The sequence below is a fragment of the Acanthochromis polyacanthus genome, chromosome 6 (genome assembly GCF_021347895.1).
Source record: "Acanthochromis polyacanthus isolate Apoly-LR-REF ecotype Palm Island chromosome 6, KAUST_Apoly_ChrSc, whole genome shotgun sequence".
NCBI lineage: Eukaryota > Metazoa > Chordata > Actinopteri > Pomacentridae > Acanthochromis > Acanthochromis polyacanthus.
The window spans coordinates 37868018-37890494 of record NC_067118.1 but is presented as its reverse complement, the minus strand read 5'-3'; the positions used below and the strand labels follow the sequence as shown (position 1 = coordinate 37890494).

The 22477-nt window shown below is 41.3% G+C and overlaps 2 protein-coding genes across 6 annotated transcripts in view; one reads left to right on the top strand and one right to left on the bottom strand.

Annotated features, from left to right (window-relative positions):
• Nucleotides 1-1869: 1869 nt before the first annotated feature.
• LOC110958613 (transmembrane protease serine 11D) lies at nt 1870-10433 on the bottom strand. Its single transcript, XM_051949757.1, has 5 exons — nt 10394-10433; nt 8448-8688; nt 6426-6703; nt 4318-4460; nt 1870-4232 (listed from the first exon to the last, which is right to left on the bottom strand). The coding sequence occupies exons 1-5, from the start codon at nt 10431-10433 to the stop codon at nt 3996-3998; spliced, it is 939 nt and encodes a 312-aa protein (XP_051805717.1). The 3' UTR covers nt 1870-3995.
• Nucleotides 10434-12726: 2293 nt separating this feature from the next.
• The window catches only part of scn8aa (sodium channel, voltage gated, type VIII, alpha subunit a), a 55415-nt gene continuing 45664 nt past the window's right edge, over nt 12727-22477 (top strand). For 3 of the 5 annotated variants that reach the window (XM_022205220.2, XM_022205224.2, XM_022205222.2), the window contains exons 1-2: nt 12727-12989; nt 16426-16759. In XM_022205220.2, coding sequence (XP_022060912.1) covers nt 16481-16759 — 279 coding nt within the window. In that variant the 5' untranslated portion in view covers nt 12727-12989; nt 16426-16480. Of the gene's footprint in view, nt 12990-13413; nt 13488-16425; nt 16760-22477 lie in introns of all 5 variants that reach the window. The other 2 variants (XM_051949129.1, XM_022205223.2) reach the window with 2 other exon arrangements.

Below are 22477 nucleotides of genomic sequence, written 5' to 3'. Positions count from 1 at the left end.
AATAATAGGAACATGTTTAAAAGTAATGCAGGCCACTCACTATCCAGTTCAACTATATTCCATTTTATTTATACAGAGCCAATTGACAACATATAGTCAATCCCAAAACTATTCTACTCCGAGCAAATTTTGACTTAGTTACTTCTAAATGTAAATAAAAGCTGAGAAATGATTTTTTCCACAATGATGCCTCTTGAACATCTTATTATCTTTTGGGGAACACCTGTGTTGTTTCCAATAATAAAAAAAAAAACTTGCTAGTTGAATAAAAGTAACTTTAGGTCAAAATTTGTCAAGGGTATGAATTATTTTGGGCTTGACTAAGTTATCTCAAGGCACTTTACATAGTAAGATAAAGGCCTTTTAATATATATTATTATTAAGAGAAACTCAACAAATCTCTTTGAATGCAGAAAAAGTCACCTTTAACATGAAGAAACCTCCGGCAGAACCAGCACAGGGAGGGCAGATCAGCCCTGACCTGCGGGGGTGAGGGTGAAAAAGGGAGAGAAATCAGACAAACAATGCATAACAGTGTCGTGTTACTAAAACACTGCGTGAGTTCAACTGCAGCTTCGACGTGTGTGTATTGCACCATACAACAGCATACCCGTCTGTCTGTCCGCGCGCTATCTGACTTCCCCGACAGTCACCTCCCTATGACATCATCACTGGGCGACTTTGTAGTTTTCATCAAACTAACTCAGTTACGCCACAAAGAGAACCATAAATACTGAGTAAGTTCTTGAGGCCAGAGACTGCAGATCAGAAACAGCAACTCCAGAGTTAGAGATACCTGCGGAGAGGACGAAACACAAGAAGCTACACAAGAAGAAGACACAAAATTAATGACATACAATGGTGACCAAATACAGTTAGGTCCATATACATTTGGACACTGATACAAGTTTTTTTTTTCCTTTTTTACCTGTTTAATGAAGCATATTCTAATTATAGTTATATAATGGACATAAAGTGCAGATTCTCAGCTTTCATTTGAGGGTTTCCACATTCTAATTGGATGAAGAGTTCAGGAGTTTCAGCTCCTTAACATGTGCCACCTTCTTTTAAAAGGGACCAGAAGTAGTTGGACAATTGACTCACAGGCCATTTCATGGGCAGGTGTGGGAAATTCCTTCGTTATGTCATTGGAGTTGATTTAAGGTGTGATGCTTGCATTTGGAGAATTTTCCTGTGAAGACAACATGTGGTCAAAGGAGCTCTCCATGGAGGTGAAACAAGCCGTCCTTAAGCTGAGAAAACAGAAAAAAAAAAACATCCAAAACTGCTACAATATTAGGAGCGGCAAAATCTACAGTTTGGTTCATCCTGAGAAAGAAAGAAAGAACGCACTGGTGAACTCGACAACGCAAAAAAGACCTGGACGTCCACGGAAGAGAACAGTGGTGGATGATCACAGAATCATTTCCATGGTGAAGAGACACTTCTTTACAACAACCAACCAAGTTAAAAGTCTCTCCAGGAGGTAAGTGTGTCATTGTCTAAGTCTACCATAAAGAGAAGACTGAATGAGAGTAAATCCAGAGGGTTCACTGCACGGTGCAAGCCACTCATAGACCTCAAGAATACAAAGGCTAGATTGGACTTTGCTAAAAAACATTTTAAAAAAAGCCAGCACAGTTCTGGAGAAGGTGTGGTACAGCTCATGATCCAAAGAAAACCACATCATCTGTAAAGCATGGTGGAGGCGGTGTGATGGGTCACTGGTTATCGATGATGTGTCACAAGACAGAACCAGCCGGATGAATTCTGAGGCGTTCAGAGACAAAATGTTGGCTCAAATCCAACCAAATGCAGCCAAACTGATTGGCGGCATTTCATGATACAGATGGACAATGACCCAAAACATCCAGCCAAAGCAACACAGGGCTTTATTAAAGTAAAGGAGTGGAATATTCTTGAATGGTCGAGTCAGTCACTTGATCTCAACCCAACTGAGCATTTCACCTGTTAAGCAGTAAACTTAGGAAAGAAAGACAACTGAAAACCGCTGCAGTAAAGGCCCGGCAGAGCATTAAAAAGGAGGAAACCCAGCGTCTGGTGACGTCCATGAGTTCAAGACTTCAGGTAGTTGTTTCCAGCAAAGAGTTTTCAATCAAGTACTACAAATTAATATTTTATTTTCAGTTACTTAATTTATCTGATTACTTTTGGGCCCCTGAAATTAAGAGATTGCGTTTAAAAAATGCTTTAGTTTCTCACATTTTTATGCAATCTTTTAGTTCAACCCACAGAATTGAAGCTGAAGTCTGGACTTCAACTGCATCTGAATTGTTTCATTTAAAATTCACTGTGGTACTGTAAAGAACCAGTACAGGAGAAGTTCTCAGTGCATTAATAGAAACGCAATCAGGTCTATACCAACACAACAAAAGAATGAGTCGGCCCAAACAATAAGCATCATCAAAAAGGGAAGTTTTAACCATAATTCCAAGTCTAATGAAGGTGCCTGCCCTCTGAACCCAAACTGGGGGCTGGTTTCACAGAAGAGAAGCCTGATAGCTGAAGGATCTGCTTCTGGAAACTCTGGGAACCACAAGTAAACCTGCAGTCTGAAAGTGAAGTGCTCCATTGGGAAAATATGGAACAATACGGTCTAAAAGATACCATGGAGCTCTGGCATTAACAGCTTGGGATGTGAGAAGAAAGATTTTAAATTCCAAATTCTACATTTTACAAGGAGCCACTGATGAGGAGCTAATATGGGACAAATATAATCCCTCTTGCTGTCAGAACTCTGGCTGCTGCATTTTGGGTCAACTGGATGTTTTTCAAAGATTTATTGGGACATTCTAATAATAAGTAATTACAATAGTCCAGGACAGAAGTAACAAATGCATGGACTAGTTTTTCAGCATCACTCTGAGACAGAATGTTCCTGATTTTAACCAAACTGCAGAGACCCATTTTATGTTTGAATTAAAGGGCATATCCTGGTCTAAAATAACTCAACTCTAGCGCTTTAGGCCAAAGTGATGCCATCCACTTTAGCATTTTTGGGCTGAAGAAAATTAAAAGCAGTCCAGACCTGTATGCCTTTAAAACTTGTTTAAAGTTTGAGTCACTGATACATTTCAGAGCTAAATGAAGCTGTGTGACATCTGAAAAGCAGTGAAAGTTTGTTTATGGAGTGTTTTCTAATAATACTGGCTAAGTGTATCAAGAAACAAAGTCCCAGCACAGAACCTTGTGGAACTCCATAACTAACGAATGTGTTTAGAAGAATCATTGTTGACATGAATGAACTGGAATCTATCTGACAAACATGATTTTCAACCATAAACATAAACTAGACTGACCAACAGTTTAGCGTCAGCACAAACAGAAAATACAGACACTTTGTAAAAGTAAAATTAATGACAGAGTTGTAGTATTGCAATCAATACTCACTTGGTCACTTGGTCCTTGTTTTATTTCTGACCTTCCCTGAAAATTTAATCCAAATCCGTTGGTCCGTGTTTGAGTAATGTTGTTAACAGACAGACAGACACCGATCGTCACATAACTCCACCGCGTTCCTTGGCATAGTAATAAAAGTTTGGAGTACAGTACATGATGAAGTGGGCGGTGACAGCATATAGCAAAACCGGAAAAACTCAAAAACGGACCAACGGATTTGGACTAAATTTTCAGGAAAGGTCAGAAATAAAACAAGGACCAAGTGATTAGATTCCAGATCATATGACCAGCATTTTCCTGTTTATTACTGCTACTTCTATATCTGGGAGGGTGTAGACACCTATAAAGCTAGAAATTCTTTTGTGAAAAAAAAAACCCAAACTATTCCCACTCTGGTAGAAAACTGCTCATGTTGGAGCGAATCACTGAGAATAAGATACTGATTGAGAAATGTGGGTGTTTGGACCTTTTCAAAAAGCACTGACGGCTCTAACAGGGTAACTGCACTGACTAGTAAGAAACAAAAACTGATGGAATAAGGATTTGGAGATTTATTTTAAAACGGTCTGGATGTTTCAGAGCAGCATCAGAGCGGCGCTGAGCAGAGCTGAGAGGAGTTTCATGTCTGGTCTGTGTGCTGTAGACTCTGACGCTGCCTGACTCGCATTGATCCAACCCGCAAACCTGCTGGTTCGTGCGTAAACACCGGGCCTGTGAGGAAGCCCGCATTTATCCCCGAAGCTCGTCACTCCGACCACATAAAACCTGTCGTCGCTGTCGCTGTAGCACTGCAGGGGACCCCCGCTGTCGCCCTGAACGGACACAAGAGGCAGTTAAACGTTACTGAGATTAAACCTGCAGCTTGTGGTGACTCTAAAAATGACCAGGAATCCCCACCTGACAGGAGTCGGCGTCCCCGCTCTCCAGTCCGGCACAGATCATGTTGTCGGTGATGAAGCCGTTGTACCAGCTGCTCTGGTTACACGTGCTGCTGTTGATCAGCTCCACCTGAGCTTCCTGCAATCTGTTCATCAGCCTGCCTGCAGCACAAACACCACAACGCCGTCACGCCTGTAAAGTGCTTTAACAGACTAATAAGACATCCAGACATGTTTTATACAGTGAGAAGCGATTATATGTGAGAGCAGCATTTAAAAACACAAGAGGAAAAGCAAGTCTCTCTATTTAGCGTTTCAAAATCCAAATCCAAATGTTTAAAAAATGGTTTATTTTACGTTATATTGATGTAAGTGTTCACTAATGCATTGTGGCTGAACCCTGGTTTCTAAACGGGTGCAATGATGTAAAAAGGTTTCAGGGTCCTTCACTTTTTTCACATTTTATTTAAGTTTATTTCATTTTAAATACATACACTCACTATTCTAAAGTAAGAATGCAAAATCCGTACGACCTGAATCAACACGTCTGCTTAATGAAGACACTTGCATGTTTGTTGCTGCATTAGGGCTGTCTTATTGAGTGTTATTTTCTATTTGAAAGGTCACCCTAATGACAAATCTAGTTGTTTTTGTTTTGTTTTTTTTAATCTTTTGCAATTTTACTAGAGGCCACACTGAAAACAGGTAACTGATCCTTAATTCAGCCCTTCGGCAGCAGCTGCAGCATCAAATTGGACTTTTTCCAGCTTTGCACAGCTGCATTTCAGTTTTTCAGGTTTTGTTTTTACAAATTTTCAGCAACAACAAGACCCACTTAAATTCAAGTTTTTACTTTATCTTTAGCAATGCACACTATCAGTCAAACGTTTGGACATAACTTCTAACTTAATATTTTTTTTATTTATTTCTATTATTTCCTACATTGTAGATTAATACTGAAGATTAACACCTTTTGTTTACAACATAATTATTACTTTGCCAAGGAACGCAGCAGAATTATATGATGAGTGGCGTTTGTCTGTCTGTCTGTTCACAACATTACTCAAAAACGGACTAACAAATGTGGAGGAAATTTTGAGGAAAAGGTCAGAAATGACACAAGGACCACCTCATTAGATTTAGCCTTAAATTTACCTTCGTTTTCAGCTCCTTCTTTTTTTAATGATGTATGGCTTTGTCATTATTGCAGTGAAAAATGAGCTCACAGTGAGTTCTTGAGCTTTACAGTTGAATGTTATTGAGTCATTAATAATTTATTTATGGACTACATCCCCTGAACCGAGGGGAAAGATCCATTTTAAATTCAATTTAACATCTTATCCCCAAGTTTGCATGTTCTCCCTGTGCATGCGTGGGTTTTCTCCGGGCACTCTGGCTTCCTCCCACAGTCCAAAAATATGCTGAGGTTACTTCGTTACTCTAAATTGTCCGTAGGTGTGAATGTGAGAGTGATTGTTTGTCTGTATATGTAGCCCTGTGACAGACTGGCGACCTGTCCAGGGTGTCCCCTGCCTTCACCCGAGTCAGCTGGGATAGACTCCAGCACCCCCCATGACCCTAGTGAGGATAAAGCGGTGTGTAGAGAATGGATGGATGGATCTTATCCCCAAACCGCAATGATTAAAAAAACTTAAATGAATAATTTAGAATGATTTAAGGCTTCATAAAAGGCACCTGATCGAGGTTTTTTCTTTAAGAATGCTTGCTGTCACCACAACTTTCCTTCTTGACTCTATAATTACGATCACCCACAAACAGGCTGCCTTAAGCAGAGATTCTATTTTTCAAAGAATTTCCTGGTTAAGTAAAGGTTCACGTGTCTCATTGTAAAGCTGATTTCTGACTTTGCTGTGAAACTGATGCAGTCAGAGAGTCAGTGTTTGGCCCCAAGTGTACGTTAACATGAAACTTCTTCATAGTTGGATTTTGTTCATTTTGTCGTTTCTTACTTGTTACTCTTTTAACCGACTAAGGAAAACTGTAGATGAACTTGAAACACGTCAGCAAGGTAAAAACCATCTTTTCCTTTTTCAGCTGTCGGCTAAAAGAGTAACTCCATTCCAAAACGTCCTCACTGTGCCTTCTAAATGAATCCAGGTGACTGACCTTGGTAGTAGGCGCTGCCCCATCCGGTGATGAAGCAGGAGCTGAAGCTGAGGATGTACTCGTGGCTCACGTTCTGGGGTGTGCAGACGGGCTGGACGTGGTCGTTGAAGTCGAAGGGGGAACTGAGCAGCATCAGCATCACGTCGTTGTCGACCGTGACTTTGTTGTAGTCCTCGTGCATTTTGACTTTGCTGACTCTGCGGATCTGGACGTGATCTCCCGGAGAGGACAACACCCGCAGTCCTGCCACCACGCGAAAACGGTTTGTGCTGATCCATCTGGACGCAAAACAGAATTAGTTTGACTCTCTGCTGCTTCTGCTCTGCTGCTGTCGTCACCCAAAAACTTCTGCTCCTGCACAGTCCGAGCCAGGTTTCCTCGTTCCCGTCCTGAATAGAGGTTGATTACATCACTGAGCTGAAGCAGGAGAAATTCAGGGATGGATTCATGAGTTTTTATCTCAAAGGGCCTCAAAACTGTAGCAGTGTTATGACCAATCATAGTTAGCTTTCCTTAAACTATTACTAGGTGCTGCTCTAGCATTTAGTGTAATTTAAATACAGTATATTTGCTCTCTGCACTGATGTCAGTCCACTGTGTTCAAATGTGTAAAAGTACAAGTACATTCTGAAAATGTTCACATTTATGGAATTATCTTTTTACAAAACATTATGACCAACCTGAAGTTTCTTAAGAAAAAGAAGTTCATTTTCAACAACATTATGCCTCAGTTTAACATTTACACATTACAACTTCCAGATCAGAGTGTCTGCAAAGGAACAAACCATTTAGTCATCTGGAACTGAATGAGTTAATATTTTACGTTATGATCAAAACTGCAAAAGTCAGACAAAAAAAAAAGACAAAATATTACAAAAAACGAAACACAAATGACACGAAATAAAACAAAAAAAAATAGACAAATGTTACGAATCGACAAATGGACACATACGAGACAAAAAAAGGGATAAAATGACAAAAAAATAGACTAACAACAAAAGCGAGACAAAGGAAACACAAAACGACAAAAACATGAGACAAAGGACAAAAGTCAGACCAAAAAAGACACAAAACAAGACAAAATATTACAAAAACGAGACACAAAACGACAAAAGAACAACGAGCAATCGAGTATTTTACTTTATGATCAAAACAACTTGTCATGGTCTAGAAATTATTTCAAGTTTACAGTTTTAAAAATTTAGAATCCGGATTTAATGTCTTTGTAATTTTTACACTTTGAAGGCCGGATTAGAACCTCTGGAGGGCCACTTTTGGCACCCCGGGCCAGATGTTTGACACCCCTGCTCTAGTACATAAAACGCAGTAATCATGTACTCTGTTCACAAACAATTTTTTAAGTTATGCCTGCCATTACCACTGAAACTTTACTGCTTGGCGTTACAATTACAGAAACCTACAATCAGAGATTTTACATTTCAAAGAATTTCCCCGTTAAAGTACATGTTATTGTAAAGCTGCCAGATATCTTTTAAAAGTAGAAGCTGCTGCTGTTTAATCCAGAACATCTCATCTTTCCATCTTAAATCATTAAATTTTTAGCACAACTTCTGCTTGACCATCTCTGACTTGTCCTAAATTTTTATGGCATAAAATATGGATATTTCTGAAATTTAAGCTTAATACATTAAATACATCTCAAGATTATTATTTTTTTGACCCACTTTCTGCACGTTTTTTTTGCCATTTGAAGCTATGATGAACCGACAACATGTCAGGAAGACGGATTTTGGTGTGACCGCTTCATTGTTTTCAGTGACAGAAAAATAACAAATATTGGCATAAATTTAAATGTGCAAGCAAAAAAATGCAGCAAAGTGCCTGATGTATCAAAAGTAACATTTCATAAATATCATTTAAATATTCAGATTTTATGATCATACAGTTCAGAAACATTTTGATGATTTGAGATGGAATAACCTGCGTGTTAATGTATGAACATTATTAAATCTTCCTCCTGTAACTGAACGCAGGTCAGTCAGGTGTGGAAGTTCTACTCACCGGAGTTTGTGGAAGCAGTGCGTCGCAGTGAGAACCCACAGCTTGTTGAGGATGGTGCCTCCACAGTGGTGCCTGAAGCGCAGCTGGATGCTCACCTGCCAAGGCCACGCCCCCTCCGGAGCCTCCCGCCCCCCAATGATCCGAGACTCACCTGGAGGACCAACCAGGAACCGCTGGCCACAACCTGACAACACAAACAGGAAGAGCGTGCGTTTGACCTGCCATGCTGAATATTTAATAGCTTAACAAACAGCAAATATGCTTACTGAAACCCTATAGAATGTGACCTATAGATTGATAAATAATAAATGGAAACAATATCATCTGTTGAGGTTCAGAAAATGGTGTTACTGGTTTGAAGTCCAAGAGTGAAGTGTGATTGTGTAACGTTAGCTGAACAGTATCGGTTTTGGCAGCAGAGAGCCGGAACGAAAAAGTTAGAAAATCGAATTCAAAATCCATTTGAGTCAACACAAATTAGTAGCGTAGCAGCGTAATGTCTTGTTTTTTCCGTCTGCCAGAACATGTTTCACTCTTTCAGGAAGGGAAGAAATAGAAGAAAAGGAATGTTTAACGACTGATTGAACTGAGTCACAGACAGCGGGAAACCCAGAAATGACTTGACAACAGTTAATGTTTGTCACTTAAAAGACAGAATATGTCACGTCAGCGAAAGTCCAGAGTAAAAAGTCAGCCGATGGATTCTAATAAATAATGTTAGTTACTTAATATTTATCCCAACTTCTTCGGTAGAAGGAAACTGGACTTTAGTTTTATTGGTTCTTGAAAATGTTTCACCTTCATCCAAAAGGTTTCTTAAGTTCAAAGTGACTGGTGGTGATTTTCAGATATTTTTCAACACCAAATCACATAGGTAATCATTTATTACAAATCCTAAATTCACGTGCCTCAAGGTGTCACTGGCAGCAAAACTTTCTGAGGAGAGATCTCTAGACTGCATCTGGTAAGTTTGTCTGTTTGGAGATGGATGTTCAAGTTTACCACACAGCGCTGTGAAAAAGTATTTGTCCCTCTACAGATATCTTCTATTTTTGCATATTTGATGCACTTAAATGTTTCAGATCATCAAACTAATTCTAATATAAGAAAAAGATAACTCAAGAAAACACAAGCTGCTTTGGTTCGCCACTGTTCCATGTGTTCTGTCACTGGATAATGTCTCTCACTGTGGTTCTCTGGAGTCCCAGAGCCTCAGAAGCAATGAATTTATAACCCTTTCCAGACTGATAAATGGGTTAGTATATAATTGAAGGACTTTTGAAGTCCATGGGCTATATCTTGCATACATTTTTATTAAAAGTATAAAAAATTATGTTTTTATGTTCATTGTGATCATTTCTTTACAAATTCTAGAATTAATTATTATGAAAAAAATGACTGGATATCACTAAAATGTCAACTAAAAACCGTCCCAATTTAATAACAACCACCTTCTACAGGGTGACCCAAAAAAAGGTTTACACTCAGTTGATTGCTTGTTTAAAAGCCATTTAAGCATCTCTAACTAGGTTTTCATGTTCCAATGATTCCTTAAAGTCTCTCAATGCAGCTGGTAATCTCTCTTCTCTCAAATTCATGTGCTTCTGTTGAAAATGAAGAAAACTTTAGCTGTACCTGAATTGCTGCATGCCGGTCTGACACCTACTGAGATTGAAGCACAGCTGGGAATATCCAGATGTGCAGTCTACAAAATTAAAAAGAAGCTGAAAGATACTGGAACAGCCTCACGAAAGCCTGGGTCTGGTCGTCCCCGGTCTGTGCGGACAAAAACTTGATTGACAAGGTCAAACGGTGCATCAAGACAAATCCTGTGAGGTCCATGAGAAAGATGGCACGTGAGCTTGATGTGAGCCGCTCCTCAATGCAACGGCTCATCAAGAATGATCTGAACATGAAGTCCAGCAGGATGGAGCACCAGCACACACCTCCAAAAGGACTCAGGAATGGTTGGATGCCAACTTGCATGCATTCTGGTCCAAGAATGTGTGGCCACCCCAGAGTCCAGATCTCAATCCCCTGGATTATAGCATATGGGCAACTGTGGAGGACCGTGCCTGTAAGAAGCCCCCCCTTCTGTGCCAGCCTTGGAGAGGTCCATTCTTAGATCTTGGGAGAAGATGACGGCATCCTACATAAAGAAGACCTGTCAAGCATTCCGCAGGCGCCTGCAGGCTGTTGTTACACTTAAAGGGGGACACACTGAAAAGTAGAATCTACCGTACGTGCTCTTTACGACGATGTATAATTTGTGAATACATTCTAATTCTAAGCTGAATAAACATGGTATTAAAGTTGTATTCTGCCAGTGTAAACTTTTTTGTTTCACCCGTATTTAGCTAAATGATAATAAAATGAGCTTATTCAGAAATAGTTTTGTGTTCTTTTTATTAAGTTGAGACAATCATGACAGATGTTTCTTTTTTGCCAATATATCAAATTTTACGTGGAAAAGAACAAATTGTATCTCTGTCAACTAAGTTCCCCATTACAAAAACACCTCTGAAGGAAGTGTGTTAATTCCAGATCACATGACCTGCTCCACATGATGTCATTTCCTCCTGAAGAAAAGACTGGCAAGACTCCAAGGCTTTCTGAGTTATTTAATATAAAGTAGTGTGTGAGTCAAGTGTGGATTTATGGCATGCCAACAGGTTTGCTACAATATCTTTATAAATAACTTTCAATTTTACTCAGTTGTATATATAATATTTAGAAGAATCTTTCTTTAAAAATGCCATGTGGTGTTTGGCTATAGGTGGCCATGTTGATTTTAGGCCTGAAAACAGCAAAAATATAAACGATATCGACTCATAAATAGCACACAGTTTGTAAAAGCACTGGTCTACCAACCTGGACTCACTACAGTCTTAATGTAGGTTAACTATATCTACTAAGTCGGATGACGACCTTCCTCTGCTTCAAGCACAGTCTCATACTTTATATTATACCTGTGGGCTACGGATACGGCACTTTCCATTTGCCAGACAGATACGGACCCGTACGCGAGTCTCGCGAGTCAAGAAGCTGCTAACCACTGCAAACTGTTGAACGGTAAGCTAAGGTTAGGGTTAGTGTTAGGTCCGTACCTGTAGTACCGATGCTACGGGTCCGTACCGCTAGCGTCTACCGGGAGTCACGTGACCAGATCTCCCGTATCTGATTGGCAAATGGCAAGTGCCGTATCCGTCGTCCACAGGCTACGGGTACGGGTCCGTACCTCTCGCAACAACCTATATTATAATTCTTATTTTACTGTGAAATAACTTAAAGTATGGTGCAATTCTGATTTTAAAGCCCACAGACTGCACAGGACAGAGCTAGTGTCAGGATGGTTGCTATGGACACCAGTTACTGAAATGATCGAAAAAATATTAGTAAAAAAACACAGTGGATAAATAATAAATAGAAAGTTTGTGACAGTGTTTCTACTCACTTTCCTGTGGTGATATCAGTTCAGGCAAACATATGCCGCTCATAAACAGCAGGAGAACCTTTAAATCCATTTAGTTTTCTAACATTTGTCAACTTTCTGCGTTTTTTTGACCGTAAACATAAACATATACTTCCGCATAGCGACGTCACGTGTGCGTAACCGTGCGTCAAAAGTAAAACGAAATAATAAAAAAACTTATTTAAATAATTTCTAAAATATTTTTTACGAATCACATTAATCACATTATTTTAAACCTTTGTAGCTACTTATTTTTTAATTTTAAATGCATTTTAATGTAGTTTTAAATTTCATTTTCGTGTGCTGCATTTGTAACTGTTGTAATAAATAGTTCCGGTGAGATAAAACGCTATTTTATTGCAACTGAAATCATCTACTAAATGTTTTTTTTATTGATTTTTAAAAGTTTTTAGTTCACTAAGTTTAATTTTAACACAGATTATGTAAAGGAACAGAAGACAGGGGCCAGGTTACCATATTAAGAGCTGCCTTTTTGCATTTTAATTGCTAATAAAGAGCAAGAAATAGTTTAGTTATTTAAACATTTTTTGTCGAATACTAACATGTGCATGAAATTAGATTATTAGAATAAACTTGTATTCTTTAAAGGGGCCAAAAAAGTTTATTTCTAGAGGATGTGCATGTTTTATATTAATATTTAATATTAAAATTATTTCCCCGTCTTCCTCAGACATTTTTTTCTTTAACTGGATGTCTACAGGCTTCAAATTCCTGCACTATAAAACTCAGCCCACAGGCAGACAGTCAGGTGGAAAAAAAAATAATAAAAAAGTGGATGTTTTCTGCGCCCCCAAATCTGATCAAGCTCCTCTGTGACTGTTTGTTTCGGAGGCTGCAGGCCTAAATGACCTTTACGATTTGGCGAAAAACGCTCTTCTTGCCGACACTCCCTTACATTCTGCTGAGAGTCATCAATTATGCAGGGAAACTGCTCGCACTGAGGGGGAAGATAGCAGCAACAATATGGCGACAACCGCAGTTTCTCCCCGATCGTCTCCACATCTGCAGTCCTGCCGCGGCTCCCCCGATTCCCTGTAACGCTTTACAAAGTGAGTATCCTTCATTAATCGCCGTTTGGGGGGCAAAAGGCGTGCATATGTCTGTAGGTGTGCGTGTGTGTGTGGAGGGGGGGCAGATTTTCTCTCCGTCGGTATCCTTGCGTAGCCGGAGTGTCGCAGAGCTGCACACTGCCCCGCATCTCCTTTTTCCCCCCCTGGTGGATCGCGGATGGAAGAAGCTGTCTGATGAGCATCCATCTGCTGGACCAGTGCAGGAGGAAAGATATATTTTTCAGGCAATTTCGGAGGGAATTTATCGGATTCCGTCGAGCATCTGAGGCTCTGATTTGACAGAGAAAATGCCTCATAGGTTAGGCTTCAGGTAGGGCGCCGTCTGCCTGCTCGGGCTCCAGAAAAATCTCCTTTTTCTTAATTGGAGCTGGGTTGGTTTTTTGTTTGTTTGTTTGTTTTTTAGCATTTTCCACCCTCTGGACTACAGGATGATGCACTTGAGACCAAACAAGGCTTCAGAAAAGGGGCTGATGCTATGTAAGTAGCCTGATCTTCTTAACATCATCGACCGCCACAAAATTTCCATTCATCCAGGTGATTTTTTTTAAACGTGACAGCTCCTTAATGCTGTTTGTTTGTTGCGTTTCGTGTCATATTGCTCACTGTGTGTTGTTTTTAGCCTCGTTCTCGCGGCTATCTGGTGCTCAGATGGAGCCCTTATTGATTTGGCAGTCGACATGGCTTCACGGGTGTGGTGCAGATCCTTCAAGACAACGCGCAAAAACGCACAGAATAGCTCCAAAAATCCAACCGATCCACGCTTTTTCTCCATTCCAATGACACATTTGGCTGATTTATGATGAAATATCGCGGAATCGGTGTGACTCTGACAAATCCACGGTTGCGTTTACCTCAGCGTGACATTTTCAACATGCAAACCACCCACTGCAGCAAGATCGCTTTGGCCAATTTGGTTGTAGCGGGGCCACTTCTCTGCGCAATCTAACCTCCAGCTCCTCCTGGAGCCGAGCAGACCTTTTCTATGTGATGAAATATATTTTTTTTAAAAAGACACATAATGGCGCCTACAGGCCCTGATTCTTAATTAATCAGCAGCTGTGGTAAACAAGTCTTAACTGCGTCTGCGAAAAATAACCGAGAAGGTGCCAGAATGTACTGTTTTTTTCCCCCCTCTGTGGGGATGATTGCACGGCCAAGGCTGGGATGTAAGCAGTGAGACAAACTGAGTGTTGCCATCAGGACTGGATCTGAGAATTGAAGGATAAACTGGAGGCCTGAAGGCGTCGAGAGCAGAGACAGAAGCAGAGCGCACCGAGGAGGCCCGCTGGAGCGCAAAACTGTTTTTCCAGACAGATCGGTTAGGATTTTTTTTCTCCCTCCTCCCCACCACCACCACCTTCATGTATGCATTCACGTGTGCGCGCATTCGTGAGTGCCGGATTGGACAGCAGAGCGGCAGAAGGCTCAGTGGCTGCGAGGTTCCGGGGTCCATTTTAAAACAGACGTCTTTGGCTCACAGTGCTGCGTGTTTTTCTGCGTTTTTTTTTTACCTCATCAGAGCAGCAGCAGCGGAGGCTTTGCTGTGCTGATAGGAGCTTTACACGTCGAGCATTTTTAATTAGACGCTGTTATGCAATAAGGGAGCAGAGAAGTGACAGGTCCAGTGATTCAGATGTGGCTGATTGTCCTGTCCAGGCTGCCTCTCCAAACCCGAAGCTTCGTGCGTAATAATGGATGAGATGTGATGCAAAGGAGGGAGAGATTAGTGACATGATCGTTATTTCATTCATTTTTTCTTTCAGGTGTGGCTTTTCTCATTTCAGCTCCTCCCTCTTTCCTCCATCACTGCCTCACATGAGGACGTTGACCCTGATATGTCCTGCAGCCTGAACAGTTGTCATGAAAGCATTAGAGCCTTTTTACTTGGAAGTGTGCTGGAGAAAGGCTTTACTGACTCATGCAGCCATTAATGTGCTGGGTTTCTGTCAGCTGCTCAAAAAATCATAAGGAGCAAAGCCCCAAAATGGGTCAGCTGTCTTCGTTGTCAGAGGGTTTTAATGCAGAACCTGGAACTTTCTGTCCAGTACTGGAAATAAAAAGACTTAGTCGTGTCTTTTTGCTGCTGCTGCTCGACTTAAAGATGAGGCCGAGCTGATTTAAATGTCTGTTAGATATGGAAATTGTGTTATTTTTGCACAGTCTTAAGGATCATGGCTAATAAATGCATTTAACAAATACAAAAGTGTAGCCGAAACGACAAAATAATACTCGCTAAACATCATAAACTCAGCTCTTATATATAGTAGCAAACTTTTATTTTGGAATTCTTTGTTCTAATAAAGCAGAAAATGTTTGGAAATGACCAAAGATCAAATTGGAATCAGAAAAGAGTTTTAATTGGTGTTTTTAGCATTAAAGATGCAAATGTTTGATGTAAAGATAAAATAACCCAAAGCTATTTATGTGTGCACACTGGGTGACATTTCTGATGAGAAAACACAATATTTCATTGTTCTTGGTGTCCTAAATTTGAATGGACTTTACCTCAGTATGATCTTAAACGTGCCTTTTCTAATAAATGATGTTAATCAAACACTGAGGAAGGTTTAAGTAGATTGTTGGATCTGCCGTTGTACTGTTATGTCGCTTTAAAGGCGCATTTAACAAATCTGTGTCTCCTTAACTAAGTGAAATAGAGGTTTGGCTTTTTTATTATAGAACCTACTTCCTGAGTGAACCTTTAGATGTTAAAATGTCTTCTTTTGAATCCTCCTGCTGTCTTTATGAGCACCAAAAAATATTGTTTCCTTGTCTGAAAAAATAAAAAAAATCAGCAAAAAAATTCTCAAAATCTCTGAAAATTTGCAAAACCTTCAGGAAGAAAAGTTAAGTTATTTTTTTTTAAATCCCCCAAATTTGGCAAGAAAATTCTTGTAAATATTTTCCAAAAATGAGTAACAATCTTCCAAAAATATCCTAAAAATATCTGAAGTGATGACATATTTATCAACAAAACTTTTATTTTCTGAAGGAATATTCCCCCCCAAAAGATTTTTTTTGTGAATGTTCTTAAAAATTTTTAACATTTCTTTTATTTCCACCAAAAACGTTCAAAATTTTCCCAAAAATGTTGAAAATGTGGACATCAGAAGTTTCACTTATATATATATTAATATATATATATATATATATATATAAATATATATATATATATTTTTCCACATTTTCAAACTTTGAAACAGGTCAATTCTGACCCGCAGGACGACACAAGGGTAAAAAACATACCTGTGCAAATAAAATACAGTATGTAGCACAAGAAGAAACTATCACAGTCAGGATCTCTCCCTGGTTCTAGTATTTTCTTCTCATCATTACGCCACAGACTAATGATTCAGGCAGTCGTTTTTGTCATAAATTTCATCTCCTAATTCTTCTCCCCTCCTGCCTCCTGCAGAGCTGCTACCGTGGATGGTACAAACCTAAAGACCAAGTAGCTGCAGGATGAAAACATGGCTGCACCCCTTATTGCACCGCCAGGACCTGATAGCTTCAAGAAGTTTACTGTGGAATCTTTGGCGGTCCTTGAGCTGCGCATCAATGAGGAGAAGAACAAGAAGCCACCCAAGCAGGACAGCAGCTACCGCGACGACGATGACGAGAACAAGCCCAAACCCAACAGCGATCTGGAGGCTGGGAAGAGCCTGCCCTACATCTATGGGGACATCCCTCCAGGAATGGTGGCGGTACCACTGGAGGACCTGGACCCATACTACCTGAACTCTCAGAAAGTGAGTTCACAGCAACTCCATCCACACAAACACACAAAGATGGTTTTAACGTTATGCAAAATGTTCACACAAAGTCAAGGATGGTTCTGGTTACTGCTGGGTATTGAACCACAGCAGTTTTAGGGGTTTATACAGACTAAAATGTGTCAAAAGCGCTTTTTGATGGAACAATTCCTTATTTAAATCCAACTATTGACAGTTTTAGACTATATTCTGTTAATTTAGTTCTTGTATGGCAGCTCGTGTGTCGCAATTTCTAACATTTGGCTTCTTTTGTTGGATAAAACCAAGAGTTTGCAGACAATTGTGCTGAAAACTATCAAAGTTAGTGTCAGATATAAGTTCTGGTGCTATTTGTTGATACCCAGCAGTGTTTTTGGTGTTTGTCCCTCTTTCTCAGCCTTCCAAAATCCAAAATTCTGAATATTTCCACCAAAAATACAACATTACTGCCACTTCATATCTCTGTGCATGATTTACATTCTATTATTTTGTTTTGGTTATTAAGTCAGAGGCTTTTTGAGAGTTGGGGATCACTGTGATCCTTCAAACTAAACAGAAAACGATGATTTTGTGGAGCTTTGAGAAGGACATTTGAAGCTTCAGACGATTGTAATTGAAATCTGATCAAACAGGAGACGTGTCATTGGAGTGGATTATCTGGTGACCTATTTTTGTTGCTCGGCCCCGTAGAAAGATGTTCTGGAAATATCTGATGAGCCCAAATGTACATATTCATGTTTCACGGTCTTCAGATGAAAGGCTTCATGATGTCACGATGAGTCGTAGTGTCTCAGACGGAGCGGAGACGTCATGCGTTCTGTGATGGCCGACGTCCAGGTGTGCTGTGTTTACAGTTGTTTTAATTTGATAATTAGGCTGCAGAATGTAATCATGTTTTCCTCCTCAAAGACCTTTGGGGAGGCTGAGAGTCGAGCTCTCGAGCCGCTGAGTGGCCCGTCGTCGTATCTCCAGTGTGCTCACAGGGCTTTGGGGAAAAGGTCAGAAGCAGTTACCGTTGAAAGACTGTTGTTCCACATGACAGACTTTCCTAATTGTTCAAAAATTAATCTGAGGCAGGAGAGAGAAAACAGCAGCAGGCTGGGAGGACGCTGGTTGTCTTGGAGGAGACACGTGTCTCTCTGGGGTTTCTGTCACGTCTGACGCTGAGCGTGAGGACGGCCAGGTGACCTTGAGAGTCTCTGAATATCGCCATCATGTGTACCTGTCAAACCAAACGGCTGGAAGGGGCTGAGTTCATTTCACATGTCTGCGTCATGCTCTTGATGTATCAATCAGTCTCAGAATATAAAATGACTGAACATATAGAAGCTGTTCCCTGCAGATGCTGTAAAAGAGTGGAATTAGTAGGGTTGTAACGGTACACAAAAATCAGTTTGGTTCAGTTCTCAGTTAAGGGGAAAAATGAAAAAAGAAACTGCTGATATAAGAGCTGGTCTGACTTTCTGGCTGAAGTGTGGATGAGAAAGAACTTCATAACAGGGCTCTATCACCTAAAATAGGAAATATATTTTAATGTGATTGCTTTAAAAAAAAACAATACCATGGAGTTTGGCTCTTGTTTACCGGCATAAATATACTAGTAGGCTAAATAAAATACACAATATAATCATTTATCTATAGGAAAGAGCACAGCAATAATATAAAGTTAAAGTAAGCTGACCTTCATCATAAGTTTAAAACCTCGGTTCTCAACAACGGAGTATGGCCGTAGATCTGCTGCTATGAAAACACCATGGCCTTGGTTATTGCTTTAGCACGTTTTGAATTGCTAGGCAGGGTTTGATGAAATGATGTTGGGAGCATCGTTTGCACAGTTTGCTGTTTTTTCCTAGCAGCGGGGATAGTTACGCTTGGATAGTACTTTTTCTATTGTGTGTCTAAGTTTGACCTGTTGCTGGATGCATAGTTGAGGAGCGCTTCACAGTGTCGGCTTTCATCTTGTCCGCTTGTTTTTCTACTTTTTCATACTTCACTGGGAAACCAAAGTGGAGCGTCTTCCAGCCCTAGCTTCTTCTCGTTGTTGCTAGCATTAGCCATGAAGCGCCGGTGTTGTCGAGTTGTGCCTGCCCGTCGAGATGTGCATGCAGGTCCAAGCTTTCATGTAGTATCTTTTCATTGTCAAGAAGTACTGTGCCGTAGAAAACACTCTGGCGTCTCATAGATTCCATTTTAGCGGTGTGAGCGCGCTCCCACGACCTGCATGCAGATCTCGGCGGGCAGGCACAACACCGGCAGGAGAATAAATGATCCGTCACATCCTGGGGTTCCCTGGAAACTCCTACTTGTTTTTAGTTTGACAATACTGCGCGACTGTGAGCCGGGGAACGTCCACCGCAACTGTGGGCACTACGAAGTTTTAGGTTTCGCAATTAAAACAATTCTGTACATTCTTAATAGTCTTAAAATTTTCGTACCGCGGTACACCTCTGTACTGAACGGTTCGGTACGAATACATGTACTGTTACACTCCTAGGAATTAGGGTTCAGGAAAGTCAAAAAACACAGAAATTTGGTGTCATTTTGGAAAATCTAAGCTCCAAATGTAGCACTGGAGTATTGTGAAGAAGACTTTTGAATGTTTTTATTACTTAAGCAAGAGAAAATGCAAGAATAACTGCTCATAAAATGGTCGTGCTTTGCTTAATCGAGATGCAAAGATGTTGTGTGGTGAGTTTACTGCTGGTGTGTTTTGAGCAGCGAGGCCAAAATCTTGTACCATGGTAACGTCGTTTGTTGTCTATTTTTAACAAAGAATTATGTAACGAAATTGGCATTTTTATTCAAAACGGTTTCCTCCAATCACATATTCATTTAAATTCAGCTGCACTTTTAACAGATATGTTGTGTAACTCTCTGCCGGTCCACCTCAATACACAGCAAACCCTACCTGGTAAAAAAAACAAGCTGCTAATAATGTGTTTAGTCACCATCGTTCGCTGTTTTAGATATTGTGTGAGAGTTTCTGTGCTCGGTATCTGTCTCTCCATCTGTCCCTGTCTTTTACCTCCCTGTCTTTACACTGTGCACGCTGACTGTTATGTAACGCTCCAGTCCAGTGCACAAGGAGGAGACACGATTCAGCCGACACGTGGCAAACATGTCCTCCTATACGTGGGATTGTTGATTTTTCAGCTAAACACAGCTCACTTGTCTGTTTTCCACATGTCGCAGATGCAGGCTTCTGTGTGCATCTCTGCCTTCACCAGGAGTCCTGTCGGCTCCTCGGGCTTCAGGCGAATCTAATTATGGCCCCTCGATCTAGTCTCGCTCTAATGCCAAAGGGAGCCGATGCTGCTTTGGACCTGGCAGCTCCGGCGGGCGTGACGTCAGATCAGGTGGTGACCTTGATGGGAGAACGCCGCTCGGTACGTCTCTGTCACCGAGCGGCCGGCCGTGGACACGCAGGCGGGAGGGAGGTGTGAAGGAAGGCTGTTGGTCTTCTTCACGACAAACCTGGATACGTGGCTCTTTTAGATTGTGTCACAGCTGACATGGGGGGGCTGACGATGAGGGATGACGCAGCATCCACACTTCCTCCTCCTCCCTCCCGACGTCGCCTCGATGGTGGCCGGAGCTGGGCCTGGCCGGGCCGGGTCGAGCTCTGTGTTCAAAGCCGGTGAAACACAATTTTTCAAGGAGAGAGAGAATAAGGGAGGGAGGGGGAGAGGTGAAGTGAGGACAGGGATGAAATGGACGACGTGCACGGATGCATGAGGCACAGTTGCTCTCCTTCTTGCTTCAGCCAGGATCAGTGAAATGTTTTAGAGAGGAATCAAAATCGACAGATAGATAGATGGACAGACAGACTATAGATGGGTGTTTGAACAAAGAGCATGTAAATTGTGTTGGTCAAACAAGTAGCAATAAGATGCCTAAAAAGAGGCTTTTATTTACAGAAATGTGCAAAAATTGTTAGTACAGGTGCAAATTGGTGCTATTTCACAATAAATACAAAGGCAGCATCTGCTCGTTAGACTATAGATGAATAGATAGACTTTAGATAGAGTGTAGATATACTATAGACAGATGGATAGATAGACTATAGATAGATAGATAGATGGATGGTTGTACAAAAGAGCATGTAAATTGTGCTCGTCAAACAAGTAGCATTGAGGAGCCTAAAAAATGATTTTATTTACAGAAATGCGCAAAAATTGTTAGTACAGGTGCAAATTGCTTCACATTAAATCCAAAGGCAGCATCTGCTCGTGTGTCCTCCTCTGATTGGCTGGTGGATGAATATCTACAGTGATATCTCCTGATAGGCCGTGACGTTGTGAGATATCTTGAACTTCCGTGATCTGTAAGGAACACGTCGGCACACTTGAACATATTTGCGGATTTGAAATGGCAGCGTAATGGTAGAAAGCATGAGGGGAGCAGGTTAGCAGCCAGCAGGGCCCATTGTTCTGTTAATGTGTGAATGCGAGGCTCTGGGGTTAAAGCAGCCGTAAAGCGCAGTCCGTTTGTGACGAGGGGTGAGAGCAGGGTGCTCTCTGAATGGCTGCTGAGGGCCTCACGGCTGCAGATGCTGCTGCTGGCTCCAGATCTCTGCCTCCCACCCATCCCCCCCCTCTCCTCCTCCTCCTCCTCCTCCTCCCGTCCTCCGTCTTCTGCCCAGCTTCCTTCCCTCCGCCCTGCTTCTCCTCGGCCTGCTGCTGCTACAGTTGCTTTCTGCCTCCCTGCCTGCTTCACTTTGCTCTCCCGTCTCCCCCCCTGCTTTCTGTCTTCCCCCTGCTCCGCTCGGCTGTCTCCTCGTCTTCGCTCGGCTCTGGAGTATGAAATTTTCAGTAGCTTTGCAGCAGTTTAGTCATGCGTTACAAAAAAGACTCCCTACATATATAGCAGCAGCCCTATGTGTGTGTGTGTGTGGATGACAATATTGGTTACTCATTTTTGTGCTCATTGCATGCCGGTTTGTGTGCTCATGACGCTGGATGTGTGTTAGTTTTCTGTGTCAGTCATGCATATGTGCTGTGTTTGATAGAAACGTCATGCTACCGGCAACTGGGACGCTCCCAAGTGTGTCGTTATGTCTGTCCATAGTGTATAATGAACGTTTACAGCCGGTGTGAGATGCTGCTGCTCTGACCTGTAGTAGTAAAAAGAGAGTGAGGTTATCTAATCAGGTTTAACTGCTCTGACTTCATCTGAGTTGTCTTTTGATTTAATTAGTATTAAGTAGGATCCTCTGCACAGAAACAGGTTTTTTAGTTGCCAACATCTCACACGTCCTCCTCGTTTCTATTGGTAGTTTTGCATCCAGTCATGTGACGCCACCATAAGGCCTCTTACTGTGCTTTCTTACTGTGCTTTTTCTCACCCGTCCTTCCTCCTCCTCCTCCCTCCTGACTCCGCTGTCGGTGGCTCTGTAGGGCTTAATGTAGTGCGGGAGGCCTTGTTAAAAGCACAAGGGTCCATGTCACTTGTGCAAATGCACAGTTCCATTAAAGTTTCATGCAAATCGCCATGTTTTATTTAAACAATTATGAGGTTATCCACAGAAAGCGGCTTTGCAGCTCCTCCCGGTTTTTTGCTCGTTTGGTTTCTCTTGAAAATGCCGCGGTGGGCTGGATGGCGCTGAGAGACCGGGACAAACAAACAAACATTAGAAACATCCTTTCAGTTGTTTTCACTGCTTTGAATGATGCTACTCTGAGCAAATGCACGTGACTTTTAAATACTATCTACACA